Source organism: Canis lupus, chromosome 3 (genome assembly GCF_003254725.2).
Source record: "Canis lupus dingo isolate Sandy chromosome 3, ASM325472v2, whole genome shotgun sequence".
Lineage (NCBI taxonomy): Eukaryota > Metazoa > Chordata > Mammalia > Carnivora > Canidae > Canis > Canis lupus.
The window spans coordinates 61319168-61345137 of record NC_064245.1 but is presented as its reverse complement, the minus strand read 5'-3'; the positions used below and the strand labels follow the sequence as shown (position 1 = coordinate 61345137).

General features: G+C 44.5%; 1 protein-coding gene across 13 annotated transcripts in view; it reads left to right on the top strand.

Moving 5' to 3' along the window:
- GRK4 (G protein-coupled receptor kinase 4) overlaps positions 1-24676 on the top strand; it is a 96937-nt gene extending 72261 nt beyond the window's left edge. For 4 of the 13 annotated variants that reach the window (XM_035714165.2, XM_035714157.2, XM_035714160.2 and 1 more), the window contains 7 exons: positions 7189-7226; positions 16076-16165; positions 17146-17354; positions 20794-21015; positions 22764-22901; positions 23290-23427; positions 24524-24676. In XM_035714165.2, the coding sequence (XP_035570058.1) occupies positions 7189-7226; positions 16076-16165; positions 17146-17354; positions 20794-21015; positions 22764-22901; positions 23290-23427; positions 24524-24577 (889 nt within the window). In that variant the 3' untranslated portion in view covers positions 24578-24676. Of the gene's footprint in view, positions 1-7188; positions 7227-15483; positions 15521-16075; positions 16166-17145; positions 17355-20793; positions 21016-22763; positions 22902-23289; positions 23428-24459 lie in introns of all 13 variants that reach the window. The other 9 variants (XM_035714159.2, XM_035714158.2, XM_035714161.2 and 6 more) reach the window with 9 other exon arrangements.
- The last annotated feature ends 1294 nt before the right edge of the window (positions 24677-25970 follow it).

Genomic DNA, 25970 nt, shown 5'->3' with positions numbered 1-25970 from the left:
AGATAGGCAGAGACATAGGCAGAGGGAGAAGCAGGCTCCCTGTGGGGAGCCCGATGTGGGACTCAATACCAGGACCCCAGGATCATGACCTGGGCTGAAGACAGATGCTCAACCACTGAGCCACTCAGATGCCCCTGAACTTGTTTTAAATGCTATTTCAAATGCAGTTGTTTCCTTTTTTTTTTTTTTTTTTTTTTAGAGAGAGGAGGGACAAAGCGAGAAGGAGAGAGAGAATATTAAGCACTGAGTGTGGAGCCCAACACAGGGCTTGATCTCACGACTTTGAGATAATGACCTAAAACAAAATGAAAAGTCAGATACTTAACCAACTGAGCTACCCAGGTGCCCCTGCAATTGTTTTATAATTTCATTTTTGGACTGTTCATTGCTAGTGTGTAGAAATACATTTGATTTCTGTACATTGATCTTGTATCCTTCCTCAACTCTTTTATTAGCTTTAGAAGTTTTGTTGTGAATTTCTTAGGATTTTCTACATATAAAATCATGTCACCTGTGAATAAAGACAGTAGATGCATGTTTGTTCATTTTTTCCCCATCTAGAATCCTGCTGCTTCTGTTGGTACTTCACAAGAGAGAAATTTTGGATAGACATACAAAACCTTGAATTGAAGCGGACTAGAAATGAGTAATTAAAAACCAGCCTGATAAATGCTGTTTACATTTATATACAATGAATACAGAGAAAAGACAATTTGAGAATGATCACAGAGGCCACATCTGTCCCTTCCCTCCTATCAAGTGTCCTCTTGTGTCACTGTCAGAGGCAAAATCTCTAGTTTGTATACTAGAAGGTCAGGCCTATCATTGTAGTTGTTTTGTATTTAAGAATGTGGAGTTTGCAATTTTTAGCTGATACCAAGTTCAGATATTTAGTGAATAAAAAGATCTACAGTTACTTCTTAAGTTTGATTTTGTTTTACATTTTCGTTTTGTGTAGATTCTTTAGGTCACAAGGCCAGTTCTCAGAATGAGAACTGCTTACCTTAATCATTAAATCACTTTTTCTTTGTCTTGATTTGTGATCCAGAATCTTCTCAAAACATTTCTCTGCAGTTACAGCTTTATTGTATACTCTTTTACCAACAAATGTACTGTTCTGTGCTGGCCTCAGCCCATCAATGACCAGTTCTGTGGCTGGACCAGCCCTTGAGATTCTTATTATAACTGCAAGATGCCTCAGTAATAGCCATCAAGAATCTTTGAAAGAGGAAAAGGTTATTACTTATAAGTCCTGGCAATTCCATGCAATACCAGGGACCACACAGAGAGGTCTGCAGGGGTGGGGGAGAGGGAACATGTGAGCATGTGAGTCTGAGTTCCTGCATTTATTGGGGTCAAGGTTGGGTGCCTAGACTCCCACAGTCTCACTCTTTATCAGTGAATTTAAAACATAAGAATGGGAATTTAAAGCACTGGAAGAAGAAGAAAAAAATTAAAGCACTGGAAAGAGAAAAAACAAGCCACCCAAATGGTCTGTTATTTAAATAAACCAAGGTCTCTAAAACAGAGGAGCCTAGGGTGGGGGTGGGGCTGGGTCTTTCTCCAGCCAGGTGTCTGCAGTGTTTCTACTGAAAGAGGCATCTTTGAAGTGGACACTCAGCCAGCAGAGCTTGAGTCAGACACTGGCTTTACAGAAAAGAGACCACATGTCAGGGCTCACACTACAGGGATTGTGAAATCCAGGCTGATTGTGGTTTGTTAAATTCTGGAAGATAAGGTACTTGTCCTGAAAGTAGTGCTACATGGACTCTCACTGTTCAGGCTGGGAGTTATCTGGAATTATATTTGATCATCGTGGTGTCTTTCAGCAGTTCTGAGTGGATCTGGACACCCTGCACTATACTCACGTGCGTCAGGGGTCAGCCATGAAAGAGGGACACTATGCAGTGAGCTGGGTTTGCATGCTTTAAAGTGATTAGGCCATCCTCTGGGAAGAGCTTTCGTTTTCTTAAGATATAAAATTATTTAAAAGAGAAGCTCCTTGCCTCTTCCTCTCTCAGAGGAGGAAGGATGTAATCTGTTGTTTCAGGAGTAGAAGTGTTCAGGGTAATGCATTATGGTTCTGGTTTTCTGCAAATAGTGTGTTCCTGGAGACCATTGAGGTCCAGTTGTCAAATGTTCACAACTGTTAACTTTAAAACTGCCCATTATTTTCCCAGAAAAAATAGGCTTATTCTGTAATAGCAGAGAATTGCAATCTGGGACAAGCAAAGTGAAACCACAGGTGAGTCTGTAGAACAAAGGAGGGGAGGCTCTTTTACGGAGGTAGGGAGGTTGGGAGGGCTGCTGTAAACACAAAGTCTATTGGGGGTAAACTGGGAGCAGGAAGTGTAGCAACTGGGCTGTGGCAGTGTCTCATTGGCTGAGCTGTACCTGTCTCTCGTTGGCTGGACTGTTGCTGGGGGAGGAGGAAACCTTCCTTCCTCCTGTTGGGATGGTAAAGTGGGAGCTAAGGTAACATCCAGGTGCTGGTGCATCTCCTGTTGGGTCTGCAGATGACGGGGAGTGGTAGGGCCTGGAGCTCCCCCTGCCTGCCTGCAGACTCTATTGTAAACAAAGTTTCCTTTTATTAATTTTCACAACACTAAAAGTAGTTGTTCAATCAGGATGATTTCTAGGGTTTAATTTTATAATGATGAACAAACTAAACTTAGGGTACGTGCCATTTTACTTTGTTTCCATGTATCTCTGTATTTAAAGAAAACCACTCACTATGATATGAATAACAAAAATTGTTGCTGGATATAGTCAAAATATATACTAACAGCATTTCTTTGTAGAGCACACGGCATTTTCAGAGCACTCTGGCACACATTATCATGGTATCCTGCCGACAGTCTTCTGAAGGATTATGTCTATTTACAGATGAGAGATGGCTCTTGTCACCTTCCTGGTGGGTGATGGGTACCAGTGCAGATGTTGTGCTCTGTGCTTTGTACTTCAGTCTTTCCTGTAGCAGGAGGGAAAACCTGAGTCTTAACGTGGTACTTTTACTGTTTTGTTACATTTCTCTAGAAAGTTGACTCTTCCTTAATTAAACAGGATGAAATTTCCACCTGTTTAGAATGCTATAGTTGGAAATTATTAAGGGAAATAGATGTTTAGCTATATATTGGATCTCTATGTGGGTTGACAAGTAGATGATATGATCCACTGTGAGGAGAAGGCAGTTGGTGTACAGACTCCTGGTGGGAGGGAAACATTTCAGACCTATACTTTTTCAGTAGTGAATTGGCCGATACAGGCCATTAGGCAGTACAGATTATTACTATCACATTAGAGTTTTCAGTAGCAGGAAGGACCATTCAGTCATTCCAGAAATATACATCAAGTCCCAGATGTATACACACTTCTCAGTTGCGTGCTAGATGCACACTCTGGGGAGCAAATTGGATTTTGAAGTCCTTGTCCTCAGGAAACTTACAACGTAGAGGCTAGAAAGGTAGCATGCAAAGAAAATGGAGATATGCTTACCATTTACAGTAAGTACTCAAAGGATAATCTCGTTTCTATTGTTTTCGAAACATGGAAGCTAATTTAAAGTAAAAATGATTTTAAAAAAGAATGGCAGATTTTAAAAAACATTTTATTTATTCATGAGAGACGCACAGAGAGAGACACGGCAGAGGGAGAAGCAGGCTTCATGCAGTCAGATGAGGGACTCGATTCCAGAATCATGCCCTAAGCCTAAGGCAGACGCTCAACAACTGAGCCACCCAGGCATCCCAAGAATGGCAGATCTTAATGTTTAAAAGAACTATTCATCCATATATGACCTACATTATTCCAGATTGAAAATTTCTGCCTCACAGTATCTGTCTCTAAAAACAATAGTAAAAAAATAAAAAAATAAAAAATAAAAACAATAGTAACAGGCTCATTCCCTGGAGACTCTTAGGCAAGTCAGCTTCTCTGAAGGGGGAGTGCATGGTGGGAGGCAGGCGACAGGGACAGACCTTAGAATCATGCCCTGAGACTAGTGAGTAATATTATCTTGAAGACTGTTTAGGAGAACATTAGGGAGGGAGCCAAAGTTATTTTTACCCTGGTTCCCTTACTCTGCCCTTCCCTGATCAAGAACATTGTTCTTGATGCCTTCTGATCAGATTGGAGCTGTTTTCCAAGACTGTGGTCTTTTTTTTTTTTTTTTTAAGATTTTATTTATTTATTCATGGGAGACTCAGAGAGGGCAGAGGCAGAGGGAGAAGCAGGCTTCCTGCAGGGAGCCCGATGTAGGACTTGATCCCAGGACTCCGGGATCAAGACCTGAGCTGAAGGCAGATGCTCAACCACTGAGCCACCCAGGTGCCCCCCCTCCAAGACTGTGGTCTATATAGACTGTACTGAAGTTCCAGTTATGCAGGGGTTTAGGAAACCCACACCTGTGGCCGGGCCAGCCTTCGTCATTCTCTTCACCTGATTCCCAAAGCATATCCAGCCGGTTGTTCACATACAGCCTTACTCCCCAGGAGAGGCTGGCTAACTGACAGGAACCAGTGGGAAGTAAGGTGATAGTGGGAGACAGAGGGTCACCAGGAGAAAGCAGGGTAGTGGGATGCAGATATGGCCTGGGACAAGGGAGGAGAGTCATGCAGATGAGCCATGGACCAGGCAATGGTTCAAGCCTTGGTCTCCTGGAAATCAACTTCTCATGATAATTCATGCCTCAGTAACTGGCTGGGAAAATGGGATCCAGATGGCAAGTACTTTTTTTAACAAAAAGAATGGACATGAAACCGGCAAAATGTGTTTCTGGTGTACTAGAGCATGGAGGTATGAGATCACTTCTAATGACCTGAGAGCACAACAAACGATATACAAGTTATACCCGAGTCAGCAGGCTGGGGGTGGAAGGTTGTACAAATGTAAGAAGACAGTCTCACTTCTTTTAATCTCAGCTTTGGCTGGACCCTCCTATACAGGATGTTGACCTAAATTTGTATTCCTGGCTTAAGATTATAATTAGATCATCACTTTGCAATCCAAAAGGAACTGAAAAGATCACTAGGAAACCCCTTCACTTGACAGTTGAGGAAGCCACATCCTGGAGGCTGAGTGGCTGACATTGGTGAGGCATTGTTCAGCATCCTCCACACAGTGCCCTGTGCCCAAACTTGGAGATATGTGAAGATAGCTGTTAAGTTGATTAAAAGCCTAGAGAAAACAGGGACGCCTGAGTGGCTCAGTGGTTAAGCATCTGCTTTGGGCTCAGGGAATGATCCCAGGGTCCTGGGATTGAGTCCCACACCGGGGAGCCTACTTCTCCCTCTGCCTATGTCTCTGCCTCTCTCTGTGTGTCTCTCATGAATAAATAAATGAAATCTTTTAAAAAAGAAAAAAAGCCTGGAAAAATCATTTTTGAAGGAAGGTACAAGAAATGACAATACCCTGAGGCCTAATGCTGTGGCACTTGATACTTGTACGCATCCAGCGCCCAGCGTGCGGGGTGGGGCAAGTGAGGGTCGCTTTGCACTTTGTTCCAGCTTGTCATTTAGCTTCTGTGTGGCCCACTGGACTTTGCTAGCCCCCGTCTACAGCTGCTTCCCAGAGATTTTGTGGCCCTGACAGGAGATGGTGCCTGTGGCATGTGTGGCGGGTATTTGGTGAGTCACTGATGTTATTACTGCACCGCTGTTTCTCCTTTGTGAAACAGATACAACACATAGCTTCTTAGAGCCAGCTGACTGGCAGTGCTAGGTGACAGCTGGGTGGATGGCTGGAGGGCCGGTTTGGGGCAGGGGCTCTCTCACTGGCCTGCAGCTTGCTTTCTGCTCTGCAGCAGCACTGGCCCACACTAGGAGCAGTGGGGTTTAAGATGTCCCAGGAGACATTTAAAGTAATTCAGGGGACAGCTGTTGTGTTGACGCTGAGTACGAACCTACATAAATTAGGAGACTGTGGAGGTTCCCTGTCAAGGAAGGCTACTTTGTTTTTAATAATATTTATAAGGTTTTTTTTTTAAATACAGAAAAGAATAAAGGGGAAATAAAAAATGCTCATCATCCCATCCAGATAGTGCAGGAGCATATGCACAGGCTGGAAAATGCAAACACAGAAGCCACCTGCCCCTCTGCTTCTGTGAGCACGACTGTGAGCGTGGTGGCATGGTTGCTACAGGAAGGTTTCTCTGCAGCCACTCATGCGTGTGTTCACATCTCCCTGAACTGCTAACAGGGTCTCTTGTCATCTTTTCCTGGTGGTGTGGGCTTGAGTTGAGCAGGTTTCACACTAATTACGGCCTTTCGAGGTATTGGGAGGTCTCACTGCAGCTAGCTCTCAGTTCCGTCTCTTTACAGAGCTTTCCCAAGTCCAGCCATCTTCCATCTGCTGTTGCTTTTGTGTGGAGGTTCTAGTAATCTGGTCTCAATGGAGGGGCGATGTTCAGGGGAGAGGGAGAGTTGTGATAGGGCTGCATTTGAAATCAGAGTTAAATATAAATCCTCTAAAAACTAAATCTTTTTTTTCAAAGGGAAGAAACAAATAAGCAGTTTGAAATATTACATCTAAGATATTTTAGTCTTTAATGATCTGTATTTATTCAAAGTCTTCGGTACCCCTCCTCCTCCACAATAAACTGAGTAACAGTTACTGCTGTGATTACAGGCTTCCTGCTGCCAGGCCTGAGCTCTCCAACCCCGTATTGCTGGGGAGGTGGGTGGGTGTGGATCACGTAAAGTTCCAGGGGAGGGCACTGTGGCTGGAGCGCTTCAGGTCACATGGCAGAGAAGCAGCAGAGTTAGCATTCAAATCCATGCCTGTCTGAACCCTGAAGCTGTGTACTTCTGGTATGGGAAATTTTCGGGTGTTGACATTTTAAAAAGTATATGAATGATAAAAGAAATTGAGCCAAGTTCATGAAGGACTAGTTCCTTACTACGGGGCTATACCTTCCATCACTGAACTGTCTCAGTCAGGTCTGCAGACCTGGGCAGAGTGGTTTGCACAGTGCTATCATACCTACTGTGTTCATTGAGATGAATCCTTCATGGAGTCCTGGTCTTTCCCAGCGACAGCACGAAGGACTCATGACCCACAAAGGACAGTTTTGTTATCCTGCTCCTGCCGCTGCTCATAGCAGAGACATCTATGGTTGTTTCTGCTGGGTGCTGATGAATCACAGTGTCACTTTCTGAATAATTGAGCTTTTTGTTGTCTCTTCCTTTGTAGAGACTTAAAGCCTGAGAATATTCTCCTCGATGACCGTGGTGAGTGAGCTTTTCACATCTAAAGTGTAAGACTTTGTTAAGAGAGACTTGGTTATAGAAAGTTAATGTGGAAAAAAAAAATAAAAGAAAAAAAAAAAGAAAGTTAATGTGGACTTAGCCTATTGTTGCAGAACAGATAAAACAACAAAAAGAGAAACTCTTTGGTATGTGTTCTTTTGAAAACATAATGGAGATAACATTGTCATTCCCCCTGTATTTAGGCAAGAAGCAGAATTGGTCATAAATTTCAATTAATTTAGTTAACTGAAATTAGTTAATTTCAGTTAAGAGTTTGAGAAACATATTAAAATAAACTCACAGTAAGAACATTTTTCTCTCTCCTACTTCTTGCTGTTGGCCCACATCTTACTTTTTGTCTTAGAGGTGTATTTCTACCCAGGGCCCCCTTAGAATTGTCCTTAAAAAAAAAAAAAAGATTATACTTATTTATTTGAGAGAGAGAGAGTGCAAGAGCATGAGCAAGGGGAGGAGCAGAGGGAGAGGGAGAAGTAGACTCCCCGCTGAGCAGGATCCCAGGACCCTGGGATCATGACCTGAGCCAAAGGCAGATGCTTAACTGACTGAGACCCAGGCACCTCAAGAATTTTCCTTTTTAAAAAAATAACAGTTGTTGAATTGTGTCATTCCTTTTCCATCAAGATGATTATATGATGTTCTTTTTTTTCTATTAATATAGTTAATTTTCAAATATTATACTAACCTTTCATTTCTGAAATAAAGCCAATGTGGGCATAATGAGCTGTTACTTACATAGATTGCTAGATTCTGTTTCCTGATATTTTGAAGATGAAGCTGGCCCTGTTTTTGAGGGCCCTGGGTCTCTGTGTCTTTGCAGTGCTGGGTGTGCCAGAGTTCTACTGCTGTCTGTGTCCCTGCAGAGGCTCCAGGGGCCCAAAAGTCTTGGCTCAGCTTCCAGCTGCTCCCACCTGGGACTCTTGCTGAGAGTCCCAGGTGGGAGCAGCTGGAGAGTGGCTGTATGTGTCCCCCTCTCCCAGTGAACAACCTCTGGTTTGACCAGGATTTGCAAATGCTTCTGAGGAACCACAAGTGCCCCTTGCAGCTCACCTCTGGTTGGTTCTCCATACATAGTCTCAGTGCATTGGGTCTAGTCACTGCTGTGGCCCATTGATTCTCTTAAAGTATAACTTGTGTGATCTGTTAGGCTCTGCAGTTGTGGTCAGTAGTAGAATAGGCCACCATGACCTTTGTCAGCCTGCCCCAAAGCAGGTGCCAAGTGTCATTTCTGTGGTGCTGTTCCTTATTCTTCAGAGACTGTGACCTGGTTACATTGGATGGAACTGGAGGGTATTATGCTGAGTGAAGTAAGTCAGTCAGAGAAGGATAAACATTATATGTTCTCATTCATTTGGGGAATATAAATAATAGTGAAAGGGAATATAAGGGAAGGGAGAAGAAATGTGTGGGAAATATCAGAAAGGGAGACAGAACGTAAAGACTGCTAACTCTGGGAAACGAACTAGGAGTGGTAGAAGGGGAGGAGGGCGGGGGGTGGGAGTGAATGGGTGACGGGCACTGGGGGTTATTCTGTATGTTAGTAAATTGAACACCAATAAAAAATAAATTAAAAAAAAATAAAAAATAAAAATAAAAATAAAAATGGAAAGGAATGACAGAACTTTGTTTTGCTTTTCTTGATTCAGGAGATTTCTAATATTTTCTTTTTGTTTTCCTACTCTTTTAATTTTTAAAGTCTAATTCTAGCTATACTTTATGACTTACAAATGCAATTGATTTTTGTTTTTTTAAAAGTATCATGTGATTAAAATTCCCAAGAACTAATTTCCACCAGAAACCATAGAATATAAGATGAACTCTTTCATTTCCAATATGGACAACTTTTTAGCATTTCTGTTTTTGTCTCTAAAGTAGAACTTCACATTTGTGGTGAAATTAGGTTAAAAAATGGTAATCGATAGAACTACAGGCCAATATATCTGATAAACATACATATAAAAATCTTCAACAAAATACTACCAAACTGAATCCAAGAATACATTTAATCATTTGATTAAATCATTCACCATGATCAGTGTGATTGATTTATTACCAGGATGAAAGAGTGGTTCAATATTTGCAAATCAATGTGATATATCACATCAATAAGAGAAAGGAAAAAAACCACATGATCATTTCAATAGATGCAGAAAAAGCATTTGACAAAGTACAACTCCCATTCATGATAAAAACCCTTAACAAAGTAGGTTTAGAGAAAACATGCCTCAACATAATAAAGGCTATATGTGAAAAACCCATGGCTAATTTCATCCTCAATGGGAAAAACTGAGAGCTTTTCCCCTAAGGTCAGGAATAAGACAAGGATGTCCACTCTCACCACTTTTATTCAACATAGTGCTGGAAATCCTAGCTACAGCAATCAGACCAGAAAAAGGAACAAAAGGCATCCAAATTGGTAAGGAAGAAATAAAACTTTCACAATTTGCAGATGATATGATACTAAATATAGAAAACCCTAAGGACTCTACCAAAAAACTACTAGAACTGATAAATGAATTAAGTAAGGTTGCAGTATATAAAATCAATGTATAGAAATCCTTTGCACTTCTATACATCAATAATGAAACAGTAGAAAGAGAAAATTAAGAAAACAATCCCATTTATAATTATACCAAAAATAATAAAATGCCTAGGAATAAATTCAACCAAAAAGGTGAAAGGACTGTACTCTGAAAATTTTTAAAAATTGATGAAATAAATTGAAGACAATACAAACAGATAGAATGATATTCCATGCTCGTGGACTGGAAGAATAGATTTTGTTAAAATATCTATATTACCACAAGCAATCTACAGATTTATGCAATCCCTATCAAAATACCGATAGCACTTTTCATAGAACTAGAACAAATAATCCTAAATTTTATATGGAACCACAGAGACCTCAAATAGCCAAAGCAATCTTGAAAAAGAAAAACAAAGCTGGAGGTATCACAATTCCAAATTTCAAGATAAAACACAAAGCTGTAGTAATCAAAACACTGTGGTACTGGCACAAGAATAGATAAACAGACCAATAGAACAGAACAGAAAACCCAGAAATAAATCCACAGTTATGTGGTCAATTAATTTTTTTTTTAATTTTTTTAAAATTTATTTATTTATGATAGTCACAGAGAGAGAGAGAGAGAGAGAGAGAGAGAGAGAGAGAGGGGCAGAGACACAGGCATAGGGAGAAGCAGGCTCCATGCACCGGGAGCCCGACGCAGGACTCGATCCCAGGTCTCCAGGATCGCACCCTGGGCCAAAGGCAGGCGCTAAACTGCTGCGCCACCCAGGGATCCTGGTCAATTAATCTTTAACAAAAGAGGCAATAATATGCAATGGGAAACAGACAGTCTCTTCAACAAATAGTCCTGGGAAAACTGGACCATTTTCTTACACCATACACAAAAATAAATTCAAAATGGATTAAGGATCTAAATATGAGACCTGAAAACATAAAACTCCTAGAAGAGAGCACAAGAAGTAGTTTCTTTGACATTGGCCATAGCAACTTTTTTCTGGATATGACTCCTGAGGCAAGGAAACAGAAACAAAAACAAAACTTAAGTATTGGGACTTGATTAAAATAAAAAGTTTCTGCACAACAAAGGAAAGAATCAACAAAACAAAAAGATAACCTACTGAATGGGAGAGGATATTTACAAATGACATATCCAATAGAGGATTAGTATCCAAAATATAGAGAGAACTTCTAAAACTCAACACCCAATTAGAAATAGGCAGAAGATAAGAACAGACATTTCTCCGAAGAAGACAACCAGATGGCCAACAGACACATGAAAAGGAACTCAATATCCTTCATCACCAGGGAAATGCAAATTAAAACCGCAATGAGATACCACATCACACTTGTCAGAATGGCTAAAATAAAAAACACAAGAAACAACAAGTATTGGTGAGGATGTAGAGAAAAAGGAACCCTCATGGACTGTTGGTGGGAATGCAAACAGAAAGACCACTGTGAAAGACAGTATGGAGATTCCTCAAAAAGTTAAAAATAGAGCTACCATATGATCCAGCAATCATACTACTGGGTATTTACCTAAAGAATAGGAGAACACTAATTTAAAAAAAAATATGCGATCCTATATTAATTGCAGCATTATTTACAATAGCGAAGGTATGGAAGCAGCCCAAAAGGTCCATCAATTAACGAATGGATAAAGAAGAGGTGGTGTATATATACAATGGACTATTATTCAGCCATAAAAATAATGAAATCTTGCCATTTGCAGCAATGGATGAATCTACAGAGTATAATGGTAAGTGAAATAAATTATTCAGGGGAAGTCAAACTGTATGATTTCACTCATACATGGAATTTAAGAAACAAAATAAATGAACAAAGGGAAAAAAAGAGAAACCAAAAGACAGACTCTTTAACTGTAGAGAACACACTGATGGTCCCTGGAGGGGAGTGATGGGGGATGGGTAAAACAGGTGAAGGAGATGAAGAGGACACTTACTGTGATGGGCATTGAGTAATATATGGAAGTGTTGAATCACTATATTGTACACCCAAAACTAATATAACACTACGTTAACTATACGGGAGTTAAAATTTAAAGTTTAAAAAAGGTGATTATCATCTGTTCTAGGTTGTTAGGTACATTTACTGTTTGTCCATCCTAAATATGTCAGCAATCTTTTTTGAAAACTTCGAAATTAGGAGGGACTTGGTTTATGAAATTTAACTGGTAGTTGAGATAAAAAAGAAAACTATCATGTATTCCTACAAAACAGGATAAGCAGTGAATTTTTTAAAAGAATAGTAGCATTTTATTATTGACAATGATTTTAAAGGAAATCCTCTACATCATATTCTTCTATCTATAAAATATATATCAAAGGTAATATTTTATTTTATTTTTTTAAAGGTAATATTTTATTTAAAAAAATTATTTAATATTAAAAAATAAACCCAATGCTATTATTACATCCAAAAGTATTTAACAATTATTTAAGGTGCCTAAGTGGCTCAGTTGGTTAAGCATCAGACTCTTGATTTTGGCACAGATCATGATCTCAGGGTTGGGAGATCAAGCCCCACATCAGGCTCTGCACTGAGTGTGGAACCTCCTTGAGATTCTCTCTTCTCCCTCTACCCCTCCCATAGGCTTTACATCTTCTTTAATTACGTGTTGAATTGTGTGTTAAATGTAGCATGAAGTTCACATCACGTTTGATTGATATCTTGTTGAGTTTGTTTAATCTCATAGGTTCCTCCTCCCTGCTACTCTGTGTCATTTGTTTGTGAAACCAGGCTTTATGGTCCCTCTAAAAGTCATGTCACAAAGCCCTAACCCCCAGTACCTCAGAATGTGACTGTATAGCTTTGGACCATGGGGGGATCAGGGACACCAACTCCCCACATGGTCAAAAATCCACATGTAACTTTTCTTTTTTTGAGTGAGAGAGTGTAAGCTGGAGAAGGGGGAGAGGCATAGGAAGAGGGAGAGAGAATCTTAAGCAGACTCTGCATTGAGTGTAGAATCCAAAGTGGGGCTCGAGCTCACAACTGCGATATCTTGACCTTACTGGAAATAAAGAACTGGATGTTTAAGTGCCTGAGTCACCCAGATGCCCCCACATATAACTTTTCAAGTCCCTCAAAACTTAACTACTAATAGCCTACTTTTGACAAGAAGCCTTAGTGATGACATAAACAGTCGATTAACACATATTCTATGTATTATACTGTATTCTTACAATAACATAGGCTAGAAAAAAGATGTTAAGAAAATCATAAGAAAGAAAGAAAGAGCAAATACATTTACAATGCTGTCCTTTGCTAAAAAAAAAAAAATAAAAAAAATAAAAATGCCTGTGTAAGTGCACCCATGTAGTTCAAGCCCGTGTTGTTCAAGGGTCAACTGTGTTTGGAATGAAGGCTTTTAAAAGTGTGATTCCAGCTGAATGAGGCCACTATGAAGAGTCCTGAATGTATATGACTGGTGTTCTTGTAAGGGGAGGAGATTAGGGCGCAGAGATGGACAGATGGGAGAGGGAAGAGGCTATGAATACACAGGGTGAGGTCAATCATCTACACACTTTCTGGCCCTTGATCTTGGACTTCCAGTCTCTAGGGAAATAAATATCTGCCCTTTTCAGTCCTAAGCTGTAGCACTTTGGTTATGGCAGTCTTGGCAGGCTAGAACACAGACATTTGTCCTATAGAATTTCCCAGGTTCTGAATTTAGCTGGATTTAACGTGTTCGCTATGTCCCCTATTCTTCCTGTAAGCCAGTAGTTAGATCTAGAGGCTGAAATAGGTCCAGATTTGATTTTTGGGGAGTATACTTTGTGTGTCCTTCCTGTTGTACGACGTCAGCAGGCATTTGAAGAGCGTGTCTCCTCTTATGGTGTTCAGAGTGATGAATGGTTTCAAACCTCTGTCAGGCTCAATTTCTCCATTATCCATTTCCCACCAGCTTTTCGTGAATGATCAATATCAAGATACAGCATTTCCCTGGAGCTGTAGAGTGATGGCATTCTAATTCCATCATTCCTAGTGCACTTATTTGTTGAGATCCATCTGTAAAAAAGAACTTTGTTTACCTGTTTGTTCAGGAAAAGCAGGTGAAATACATGAATGCCTCCTTTCATTTCTACTTTTCAGGAGATTGTGTTAGTTCTCTATTCTCCAAGATGATCAAGGTGGTTCCTGTTTTATTCTATTTTGGTGTCATTAATGAATGTGCAGATCTTAACCCTCTGATACGGTTTAATCTATTGGAGTCATTATTCTTTTTTGATGTTTTTTGGCCCATCTTTGGCCAGTGAATATCCAGGGCCTCTAATGAGTTCCTGGTTTTCTGCTCTTCTTTCTTGTTGAAGATGTTCCAGAGTGACCTTGCACATGCTTACTGAACCCTGACGTCGACTGTGTCTCCAAGGGGCCTTGTCCTCTATGTGGAGAGCACAATGTGAGTGCCAGGTGCCCTTGCTGCCAATGCTGGTCATTCTTCCCAGGCCTTTTCAGGGAGAGAAAACATTGTTCTTATTTTATTTTTTTAATTTTAAAAAATATTTTATTTATTTATTCATGAGACACACAGAGAGAGGCAGAGACATAGGCAGAGGGAGAACCAGGCTCCCTGCAGGGAACCTGATGCAGGACCCGATCCGAGGACCCCGGGATCACGACCTGGGCTGAAGGCAGATGCTCAACCACTGAGCCACTCAGGCGTCCCATTCTTGTTGTTTTAAAAGAAAATATTCATCAGGGATTCATAATGATATTTCTATTCTCGTTTAACTTCTTCATTTCACATTTGTGTTTTTTTGTCCTTACGTGGAAAATACTAGTTCCTGATGACATTAGTATGATTACAATATTTTTCTCTGCTTTTTAAATATATAACATAGACCATTCTACGATACTAAATGAAGATCTTCCTTATTCTTTCATCCAGCTGCCTGTGGACGGACCAGCTTGATCTGCCCAGTCCGCACTGGTGGATAGCAGGCTGTTCCCAGCCCTCTGTTCTTTTCAGTTAATGCTGCAACATACAGCCCTGTACACATGTTATTTCCTTGTGTCCTTGGGTAGGCCCCTGGTGAGGGGTGTGAGGCTGAAGGATGGGAAACATTGCCGAGTACTGAGTGATGGAGCTGTACTGGTCTGTATGCACACGGGCAGGGTATGTGTGCACCTGCTTCCCTGTGGCCCCACCAACAAACTGGCTTCTCAAACTGAGTCTTTGTCAATTTGTCAGTAGTTTTACTTTTCATTTCTCAGTTAAAAAAATCACTTTTTTAAAGAATAATAAGAAAGGATACTTAAAATTTCATAACATGCTGGTACTTAACAAAATACGTTTTGTTAAATACGTTTAAATACGTTTAAAAAAAGCTACCTTATTGAGGGAAGGTTCCCATACAAAAGCAGGAACCTGAGACACGCTAGTAAATGGCAGGGCTGGGACTCAAACCCAAGCCGTATGGCTCCAGAATCCACTCCAAGGGCTCCAGCACCCTGCCTCCCCTGGTGAGGGCCCACCACAGGGAGTAATGTGAGTCAGTGTGGCGTGCTAAGGGAAAGGTCCATTTTCCTGTCTAAGGCATAGTGTAGAATGTGCTAAAGCAGCTTCAGTGCCTCAAATGGTATGTTGCAGATTTTCAGTGTTGAGCACATATTTACTGGTTGGTTCATTCATTTCTTCAATATTTATTGAGCACCTATAATATGCAGGTACTGTATCAGGAGCTGGAGACACATGGCAAATAAGGTGAGCAGGTATCTGCCTCCAGGACTGGTTTATCTCTCTAGACTCTCGAAAGAAAATTTTCCATAGTTTGTTATTTTCATACTGAATTTAATAACTATTTAAATTTTTCTATATAAAGACATTAACACATAACAGTCTTTTAAGTGAATTTTCTTCATCTTATTTATTATTTTGCTGTTACAATTTGTTCTTTAGAGAAAAACTTATTATTTGCCTGTTGTTCCTGTATATAAGCCTATTGGTGTTCTGACAGAAAGTATTTATTTTCTATTATGTAGTTCATGTACTATTCATTATCGTTTTATTTACGGATCTGGTAGTTATAGGAAATTAAATAATAAACACCATGCTTCTATCTTATCAAGTGATTGTGGTTAAGGACTTCCTGATTAGTAGCTATAAATCTAACTTCCCATTGTATTTGTGGAGCTCTGTGTAGTATTCACTAAAAGTGGATAAGTTAAATGTAATTTTAGACTTTTCCCCACCAATTTATTGTCATGAATGTGTCAGCATGCCCCCTGTGGTTTGTGTAATGTGCTTGAACACACACAGGGCACATCCGGATCTCAGACCTCGGTTTAGCCATGGAGATTCCGGAAGGGGAGACCATCCGAGGAAGAGTGGGTACAGTCGGCTACATGGGTATGTGATAGGCTACCTCCACATCCTTGTGCTCTCTCTGGATGCCTGCACCTTCAGAACACAGAAAAGTTCTAAACCACTTGGAGGGAGCACAGGCAGTGTTTGAAGTCTGTCCTCAGCCAGTGTTGGGACTGCAGAGGAGTCCTCCCATCTGCCCTCCTGCCAGCAGAGGTCATACAGCTGAGTGAGGGCAGAACCAGGACAGGACCTAGGGCCCCTCACTCTGCCACTGCCACCACCCTGGGCACACTGGCCCTTCTGGCCCCTGGTGAAGCCATTGTTCCCTGGTTATTGCAAAGCCTCCAAGACTGGGAGGCCTTGGCCTGGGGTCAGATCCCAGCCTGACGATGCCAGACTGACCCAGAAGTGGCCTCTGACATGAGGGACCCCAAGGGCCTCTGCAGAGTCCTTTAGTAACACCCCACATGCCACCATGTCTGGTGTTACCTGCTGTGGGGCTCAATGCCCTTTGGGTGCTGTTGGGCATGGCTCTGTGTGTCTGAGGGAGCTCCCTCATTGGGAGGCAGGGTCTTCCCTAGAGCCCTGGTTCCCCATGTTCATTACCCTGTGGCTGTTCATTTCATACCCTGGGGATGGTACAGACTATTTCCAGAAACCTACTTGTTGAAATATAAGTCATATACCATGAAATCCACCACTCTGAAGAGTACATGTGATTGGATTTTAGCACACACACAGACCTGTGCACCTACCCCCACCAGGATGAGAACCCAGGCCCATCAGCATCCCCTCTCGCCCTGGCCCTGTGGCCACTCACCCACTTCTTGTCTCCATGGACCTGTCTAGTTAGCCTGCTTTATTTAAATAGAATTGGGCCTTCTGTGTCTGTCTTCTTTCCCTAACATGTTTCCAGGGTTCATGTTGTAACAAATGTTAAATTTATAATGTGTTATTTGGAATTAATTACAAGAAAATTTAAAGCCAAAATTTAATTTAAATTTCCTGTATTTGTTATGTAGCTCCTGAAGTTATCAATAATGAAAACTATACATTTAGTCCTGATTGGTGGGGACTTGGCTGTCTGATATATGAAATGATTCAGGGACATTCTCCATTCAGAAAGTTCAAAGAGAAAGTCAAGCGAGAGGAGGTGGAACGAAGAGTGAAGAAAGACACTGAGGAGTATTCGAAGAAGTTTTCTGAGGACTCCAAGTCCATCTGCAAGATGGTGGGTTGGGCTCTGGAGAGGGTGGGAGGGAACCCCTCTCAGGCTGGGGTGGTTCCCACTGGGCTGGCACCTGGGGAGCTGCTGCCACTGCTGCATCAGCCACTCATGGGAATTGCCACCCTGGTGACCTGGCCTGGGAGAATACGTGATTGGGCTTCCAGCTGACAGGAGCAAAGCAGAGCAGTTTGTGGTTTGATTTTTCAAAAGGAGCCCCTGAGAGGGGAGACTGATGCCAAGGTCGCCCGCTTCCTGTGAAACTAAAGATCAAACAATCTTGTTGCTCAGGAGCAGTGAGGTTTTTCTGTCTGCCGGTGTTTCTTTCCTATTTAACTAGCTGTTGGGGATCATGGGCAAGATCGACACCCCAACCTGATGGGCTGCGTGGTCCTGCTGCTTTCCTGGGTCTGCATGTCACTGCGGGGAGGAGATAGGGACAGAGATGGAGGTGGGGTGAAAGATGAGTGGTGGAATCCAGGTGGAGTATAGGAGGATGCAGGTGCGGGGACTCAGGGCAAGGGGCAGTCAGTGCAGTGGAGGCAAAGTGTGAGCACTGCCTGTTGGGGTTGTGGCTCTTCCTCCCCAGAGTCAGGAAGCCTGGGGCACAGGGAGAGGAAAGCAGGGCTGGCTGGGAGAGGGCCATGGGTCAGTGAGGGGGTCACGGGGAGGCGGGCCGTGGGTCCCCAAGTGGGTGCCTGCTGGAACCAGCAACTTCTGTACCTGTGACTGAGTATGTCAGTAACTTAGGTGAGTTGTGGGTGACTGGAAATGCCGATTTTGTTTTCTCTTCCCTGTTGTTGTCATGTGTGGAGTGATGAGTATTAGTGGCCTGTCACAAGCAGGGGAAGCAGCCTGGCCTTCCTTCCCGCCAGCTTGTTCTGCTTGGAGCGGGCAGTTAGTCAGCTCCTCTGTGTTTAACAGCATTCTGGCCAAGCTGCTATTTGACCTGGTGCTTGGGACCCACAGACACTCTGATAAGGGCCATAGGGGTGTAAAAATATAAGTTAGAAGTAGAGCCTGCCCCCTAAGGAGCTCACAGTTTAATGGCAGGCCTAGAACAAACACAAAAAATAACTATAGCGAAAAAGCGGAATTTGATGGGTGCCATGAACAAGAGAGAAACAAGGCCTCAAGGGTGTTCAGGATGGAGAAATGCTGTGTGCTGCTGTGGTCCTGGAGAAGGAAGGCAGTGCCTTAATGAGAACCAGGGTTGGGACTTCGAGCTCTGGCTTGGAGATCGTCTAGGCTCCCCATACTGGGCTTACCTGTCCAGTCTCTGGTTTCTCGTGTCTGACCTGTGGATGGTGATAAATTCTCCCTCATAGGCTTGCCAGAAGAGGCAGTGCACAAGCGTGTGTGACGTGCCTAGTGATGCACAAATCCTCAGTAGCTCCTGTGAGCAGAGACAGCTGCTTCTTGGAGCCAGGGTTCAATCCCAGCAAACAGGGATTACAGAAGAGGGCATCTCAGGAAGCAGCAGGGTGGGGGTTTGGAGAGGACAGCACCCATGGGGACAGAGATGGTGGGCGGGGCCCCAGTGCTGAGCGCACTCGCAGGGGGGCTGCAGGCTCTTCGCCCTCTACCTGCCTCCAGCATACTACATCCATGCCCAGTGAGTGAGCGAGATGTGATGTGAGGTCAGAGTATTGCACTTGTGTTCGATGGAGCAGAAGGAAGGGCTGAGGAAGTGCCAGATTTTTACACTGACCTAAACAGGTGTCCAGAGTAGCGCCTGACATGTGGACACCTGTCTGGTTTTGAAAGCTCTCATATATTACCTCATCTGATCCTGAGAGTGGACTTCTAAGGTGTTTTCTTAGCCTCACAGTTGAAAAATTAAGAGTTTGATTTTTAAAATAAGTTTTATTTATTTATTTTAGAGAGAGAGAGAGAGAGCATGAGCAGGTGGAAGAGCAGAGGGAGAGGGAGAGAGAGAATCCCAAGCAGACTCCCCGCTGAGCCCAGAGCCTGACGTAGGGCTCGATCCCACAACCCTGAGATCATGACCTGAGCCAAAATTAAGAGTTGGCAGCTTAACCCACAGAACCACCCAGGTGCCCCTAAAAATTTTATTTGACATCCCATAGTGGGATGACAGTGGAGAACTTGAACCCAGGCTTTCTGACCACAAGCCCAAGGCCATCTGATGGGTATGTGTCGACAGCAGACTCGATGATGGAGTCGTGGAACCCTGGAGACATAGGGACTATATTTGACATCACACTGAATTTTCAGATCTGCTTTTAATTAACAAAGCATTGCCAAGAATAACTGCACTGAGCAAATCTTGTTGAGCCCTTGCCCTGGCTATGTGCTGGGGCTATCGCAGTGAGCAGGAGTTCCTGTGGCCCTGCCTCTGGGGGCTTGTGTCCAGCAGGAGAGACTAGTATTGATGTCATGTCAGGAGTGACAGGTGTCCGAAGGAAGCATGCTCCGAGGCAGGGAGCTGGAAACCTAGTCAGCCAGGCAAAGGGTCTTCTAGACAGAGGGCATGGCATGTGTGCAGGCCATAGGCACACACAGGTCAATGTGTGCTACATCCAGAGTTCATGCAGCCAGGGCTGCAGGGTGTGCAGGCCAGTGCACATCAGCCCAACGCAAAGTGTGCTTGGCCCTTTGCCTGGGACTTTGGTTTCTCTTCAGAAAAGCGGCGGGTGCTGGTGGTGAGGCTAGGCCAGGGTTGGCAAACTTTTCCGTGGGGGGCCAGATAGTAAGTAGTTCTTAGGCTTTGTGGGTCCCTCACATGGCTGGTCAGCTCCACCACCGTACTGCAAGAGCAGCACCAGACATAGCCGAAGTCATGGGCTGGGCTGCGTTGTGGTGAAACCTTGTGTATGGGGCAGGCACCAGCCATACTGTAGAGCCAGACCTGTTTTGTGTGGCTTTGAGCCCAGCTAAACTTTTCTGACTGATGATTATTGTGGGGGAAGGCCTATATGGTGAAAATTATGAATATATGAGTAAGGAAAACTTTTGAAAGAGATGCTGTCTACTCATTTTAAGAATATACAACTTCTAGAACTCAGTTTGCCAAATTTTTGCCTCATCTGAGCTCCTTAGTGATCTATTTAATGAACAGATTAAGATAGTTTCTAATTATAAACATGACTGCATTAAAATGGTATCTGTGAAGTTTTTGACAGTTCCTATTTCTTTTTAAAAAGTCTCCTAATTTTTACATGGTTACAATTTTTTCCTGAAGGATTTACTTAGCCGACTATTTATTGGTAGCTCAAAGGCTGTTATTAGTTTCTACTCCTTTTGAAAGCATCATATGTTCTAAATTTGTGAAATCTGAATTAAGGAGGTTTGGTTGAAAAGTTGAAATTGCAGCAACTTTGTTTAGGTGGATGTGCTCTTTGCCACCCCTAATTCTTTGCTTGTTATTATGGAGACTTCCAAGTTCTCTCTTCTTTTGACTCCGTTTCTGCCCCTTGGACAGTTACTCACCAAGAATCCCAAACATCGACTAGGCTGCAAGGCTGGAGCAGTGGAGGTAAAAGGACACCCCGTGTTCAAGGACATTAACTTCAAGAGACTGGAAGCGAATATGTTAGATCCTCCATTCTGCCCTGATGTGAGTATGTTGCCTAGAGAGGAGCAGAGCGTCCCAAGACAAGGGGTCCAGGAACACAGTGACTTCCCAGCAGATACAGGATCAGTGGTACAGTCCCGCTGTGCTTCTGCATGGAATGCCCCACCCACCCACCTTGGTCCCCTCCAGCCCCTGGCCACTCACCAAGCTGTCCTCACAGATCCCTACAGGCCTTCCCAGCAGCTGACTCTGGCTCTGCACTGCTCAGAACTTCAGCACCGCCCAAGACCTTCCCTGTGGCTGTGTCCCCTTTCTCGTGTTTGTGCCAGCATGCCCGCCTTTTAGTCTGGGAAGCCCTTGCTCTCCCTGTGTCTCCAAGGTCCTGGCTCCATGCCTGGAGCCCTGGAAGTTGGCCAAGCCTCCTTATGGGCTTGCTTTGTAGGCCGCTTCAGGGGGTGTGCCCCAGGGCTCTACACAGGGTCTGGCTCATGTCCGAGTCTGTTAAGGAAAGCAGGAATGGACGGAGAACAGTCTGGACCCTCTCCTTGACAGTCTGCTACCAGCACATCAAAGAGATGTGAAGATAAGAGAATTCTGCAGGACATGGTGGAAGGGAGGCATACAATTAATGTGTTTTTAGTTGTACCGTCGAGACTTATTATGTTTTCATATCCCCGTATGTGGTAGTAGCACCTCCTTCCTGTGAACAAGTTCACACATTACGTGCTAGATGCAGGTGGCAGTATTAAGGCCATAGGGAGATCAAAAAAGCAGTCTTGCCACTATGGACCTCGCTCCAGCCTGCAGATGCGGGCAGCGAAACAAGTGACAAACTGAGCCAACCATTGGACTATGGTTGTGGACCACAGGGACTGGAGATGGGCCATCGGGTCTGCAAGGAGCAGGAAGGCAGTCTTCCCTAGGGAGCAGTGTCACACCCCTTGCTGTGCTCAAGAGACTTGGGCCAGAGCCTGCCAGGTGCAGGCTCTGAGCTGACATTTGGGGTATTCTCCTGGATGTAACCAGAGGAGCTGTGAGGGCCAGCTGATGGGAGGCCCTGGGCTAACAGGTCAGGCAGTTCTTTCCAAGGTGGGAATAAGGGTGGGGGTGGGGGTGGCCCTTCAGCCTGGGCACAGTCCTGACCTTCTTCTGGGCCACCCTCTGACTGTGGCCTACTTGCTTCCACATCCCCGCTGTGTGGGGACTGAATGGGTAACGGCTGCTCTGAGGTGTGTTGCCCAGCGGCCTACGGAATGTCTCTGCTTTGATCGTATGGCATGCAGGGAGGACGTTACTCAGAAGTGCCAGGCACCTCTTGCATGACCATGATTTGGCCAGTAGCTGTTCTAATTTCCAGGAGTGCAGGGGCTGCTTTGGAGGAGGGCAAGGCCCAGGATGGCCACGCTCTGCTGGCTTGCATCCCATGGCCACAGTGCCAGGGTGGGGAGCGCTGTAGGCCGGGGCTCTTGTCCCAGAGGAGGAGCAACTGGAAGCCACTAGATGAGCTCTGACAGGAAGTTGAGAAGCAAGACCTGCAGTTGTTCACTTAGACTTTGTGTGGGATGCTTCACATGAAGGAAGCCAAGGGTTGGAGGCAGAGGCGGGACTCCATGTTGCATGGCCCCTCTTCATCCCTGCCTCTGCCCATCACCCATCTTCCACTGCAGGAAAGGCAAGGATGGGAGCCTCGGGAGGTTTGCAGACCAGACGGTGGCCAGGGGGCCTGTGACTGATGAGAGCTCCCTAGAGGGAGGGAAGGGCTTTAGATACCGCAGATGTGCATTGATTTCACACGCACTGTGTTCTTAGTAATTAAGGAGACTAAGAACCATTCCAGGGCTTTCAGAGGCTCACATCTCTTTGTTCTCGGTGCACAGCCACAAGCCGTTTACTGTAAGGACATACTGGATATAGAGCAGTTCTCTACCGTGAGAGGAGTCTACCTGGACACCAATGATGACATGTTCTATGGTCAATTTGCTACAGGGTGTGTCTCCATCCCCTGGCAGAATGAGGTACTGACGGTTTATACTGGGTATGATGCCAGGAGAAAAAAAATCTGTGTGTGTGTGTGTGTGTGTGTGTGTGTGTGTGTGTGTGTGTGTGTTTGGAGGTAAGATGATGCAAGGCAGCTGCCCTGGTCCATGTACAGGAGGGGGACAATTGGCCATCCTGGTCCCACTTCCAAAGCGGGCCTTGCTAGCATCTGGTCCTTACCTGCTCTGGGGGTCCTCTCAGAGGGAGGAGGGGGAGGCCGTCTTCCCTATCCTGAGCGGAGGTCAGCAAGCAGGAAAGAGGATGGGAACTGGAGAGGCCCATGTGCTGAGCTGGTTACAGGGTGGGAAATGGCTGACTGACCTCACGGGGTCTCCTCTTCTCTGTCCTACTCTTGTATGGACACAGATGATTGAATCAGGTTGTTTTAATGACATCAACAAAGATGAGTTTGATGAAAACACGGTGTTGAATCTAGAAGAGAAAATGCATTACCAGGTTCCCAAAAAGAAGAGAGGCTTCTTCTACAGACTCCTCAGGAGAGGGGTAAGAGTAATAAGCATTTTATTACTTTGAGTTTTTTTTTTTTAATGGGATGTTTTAAAAGAGAAGAAATATTTCACCAAGGTAAAAAACTTTGTTTTGTCAGCTTTCTTATTAAGACATTTCACATAATTTAAGAGCTCTAGCCATATGGTGCAATTTGAGCCCCTCCAGAAAAATCTTCACTGTGTCGTTTTGCTGTTGGTATGAAGATTGTTTTGATTCACCAACACTCAGATTCCTCCCTCAGTGAGGAGGCACATATGCGTGCTCAGAAATGAGTGTGGTGTAGAATGGTCGTGGAACAGCTCATGTAGCTCTCCATCTTCCTGCTGACTTTGTTGCTGCTACCTTGCTGGCTGGCCTGCTCTCATACAGAACGTGGAAGAGTGACACTGAGAGACTTCCTAGGGTAGTATTGTATTTAAAAGTTTTTCTCCTAGTGAGGTTTTTCTCCTTGGACGAGTGAATCACCCTGCTTTGTACCCTGTCTGTTCAGAGGTTGTCCACTAACATTTGAATCCATCTTTGTTCAGTATGAAAAACAAGCTTTTGGTGGGAAAGGTCATCAGAGTGCATCCACTGTGACCACATTTTCTCAGAGAACGGGGGCAAAGTGTGAATTAGGGTAGGGGTTCTCCTGAGCAGCTGATCTATCCATGCACAGGAAGTCCTTCCTGGACACACTCCACACTGAGGCCTACCTGGTGCAAGGGGAGCTGGTCAGGGACACCTGCTGTGGAATGTCACGGTGCAGGATGGGCCGCTCCATGCCACAGTGGTGCTGATGGGAAGAGCCTGGGCCTCATTCCCTTTCAGCACTCAGCCTGGGTCATGTAATTGGATTGAATGTACAAAAAAGTGAACCTGAGATGCTGGGTGTGTGTGTGTGTCTGTGTGTGTGTGTGTGTGTGTGTGTGTGTGTGTGTGTGTGTGAACTGAGCATCCTCTGTACCATGAAGAGCATAAGAGGACATGTGGAACTCAGGCTAACATCAGTGCCCCCACCCTGTGCTTGTAAACCCTCGTATCTAGCACAAGAAAGTGGAGCCGGCTTGCATTAGGTAAGTGACTGACCCGCCGCTCTGCCGTGTTGCAGGGCTGCATTAGCAGTGGCCCCAGCGAAAAGGAAGAGCTGCCCCCAAGGCTGTGACTACTCACTGCAGAGCCAGACCCCATCGCCAAGGAGCACATGCTCAGTGATCCATCTTATCTGTGAATGGCAATAAACATGTGACACAGCTTAACACAAGCCTTATGAGTCTGCAGATTTCTCTAAACTCATACCTGAATCGTGTTTTCACCAAGGCTGGACTGAAGAAGAAGACACTTGAGGACCACCCTAATGCCCAGAATCCCCGGGTGTGGACATCTTGTGGCTGGGACCCAAGTGCCACGTGTGCCCTTGAGGAGGGGGGAAGAGTGGGCTTGAGTGTCAGCCCAACAGTGTCTGGAGCCAAGGGTCCTGTTCCTCACCCCAGAGTGTCCTCGGGTGCTCATGGAGGTGGGAGGGAGGCAGGTGGGTCCCCACTCTCCACATGGCCCCTGTGTCAGAAGGTAATTGTGCCAAGTGTCATTGGCACTCACATTGACATCTGCTCACTCCCCAAGATTCTCCTGCCAGATGTGTGCATCTTCCTGTGTGCATGTCTTTGTGATATTCCTATGTATGTGCTGAAAGAGGGTGTGTCTGGCACTCCAGGGCCAGGGGTTGGCCCTCCATGGCTGCTCCCCCCACCTGTGGTGGCTTGTGAGCCTCCAGGGCTATGTGGTGCCTTCTAGTAACTCTTTCCCTTGGGCATGACTTCCCGAAGAGGAAGGTGAAGCCCCTTAGCCATGGTGGGAACGTGGGCTCTGTTGCTTGGGGAGAGGGTGCTCGCACCCACGGGCATGGGAGGACCATGGGGGGCTGCAGACTTCTGTGGAGAGGTGGCCATGTCACTGGCCGACTGGTGGCCCTGAGACGCAGAACTGGGGCTTTTTCCTGTGTCCACATGCACAAGGCTTTCAGCAGGAGCTGGGTGAGAAGCCAGGGGCCAGACCTTGGTGACTTTAACCAAACAGCAAGAACTTGATCTGGATGTCATGATATGGCCAAAGGAAAGTGAGCCAGGGTCACCCATGTGCCTGGATTCAGTGTTGCTGTCACACCGTCACGTGTCCCTGGGCAGACACCTGCACCCAAGAGTGCTTCCAGGAGTGCCGTTGACATGGTAGCATTTCTAAAGTTGGGTCTCCACCCATGTTCACGGCAGCCTGGCACACAGCGTGCTTCGGAGGAAGCACCTCCAGCCATGTCCTGTGAGACCAGCAGAAGTCGATCGGAGTGTGCTCTGAACCTGGATGAGGGTACAGCATTTGGTAGGTGCTACCCGTTCAGTAAATAGGTTAGTAATTGTGGAAAAGTAATGCATGCTTATGGTAAACACTGCAGGAAGTTTCAAAGAAAATCCAAATCACCTTTATTCCTGCCACCTGTTTATATTCCGAGGCCTTGAAGACCCTCGGTTATCAATGTGGACACAAGGGCAGTGGTGTGCTGTGCA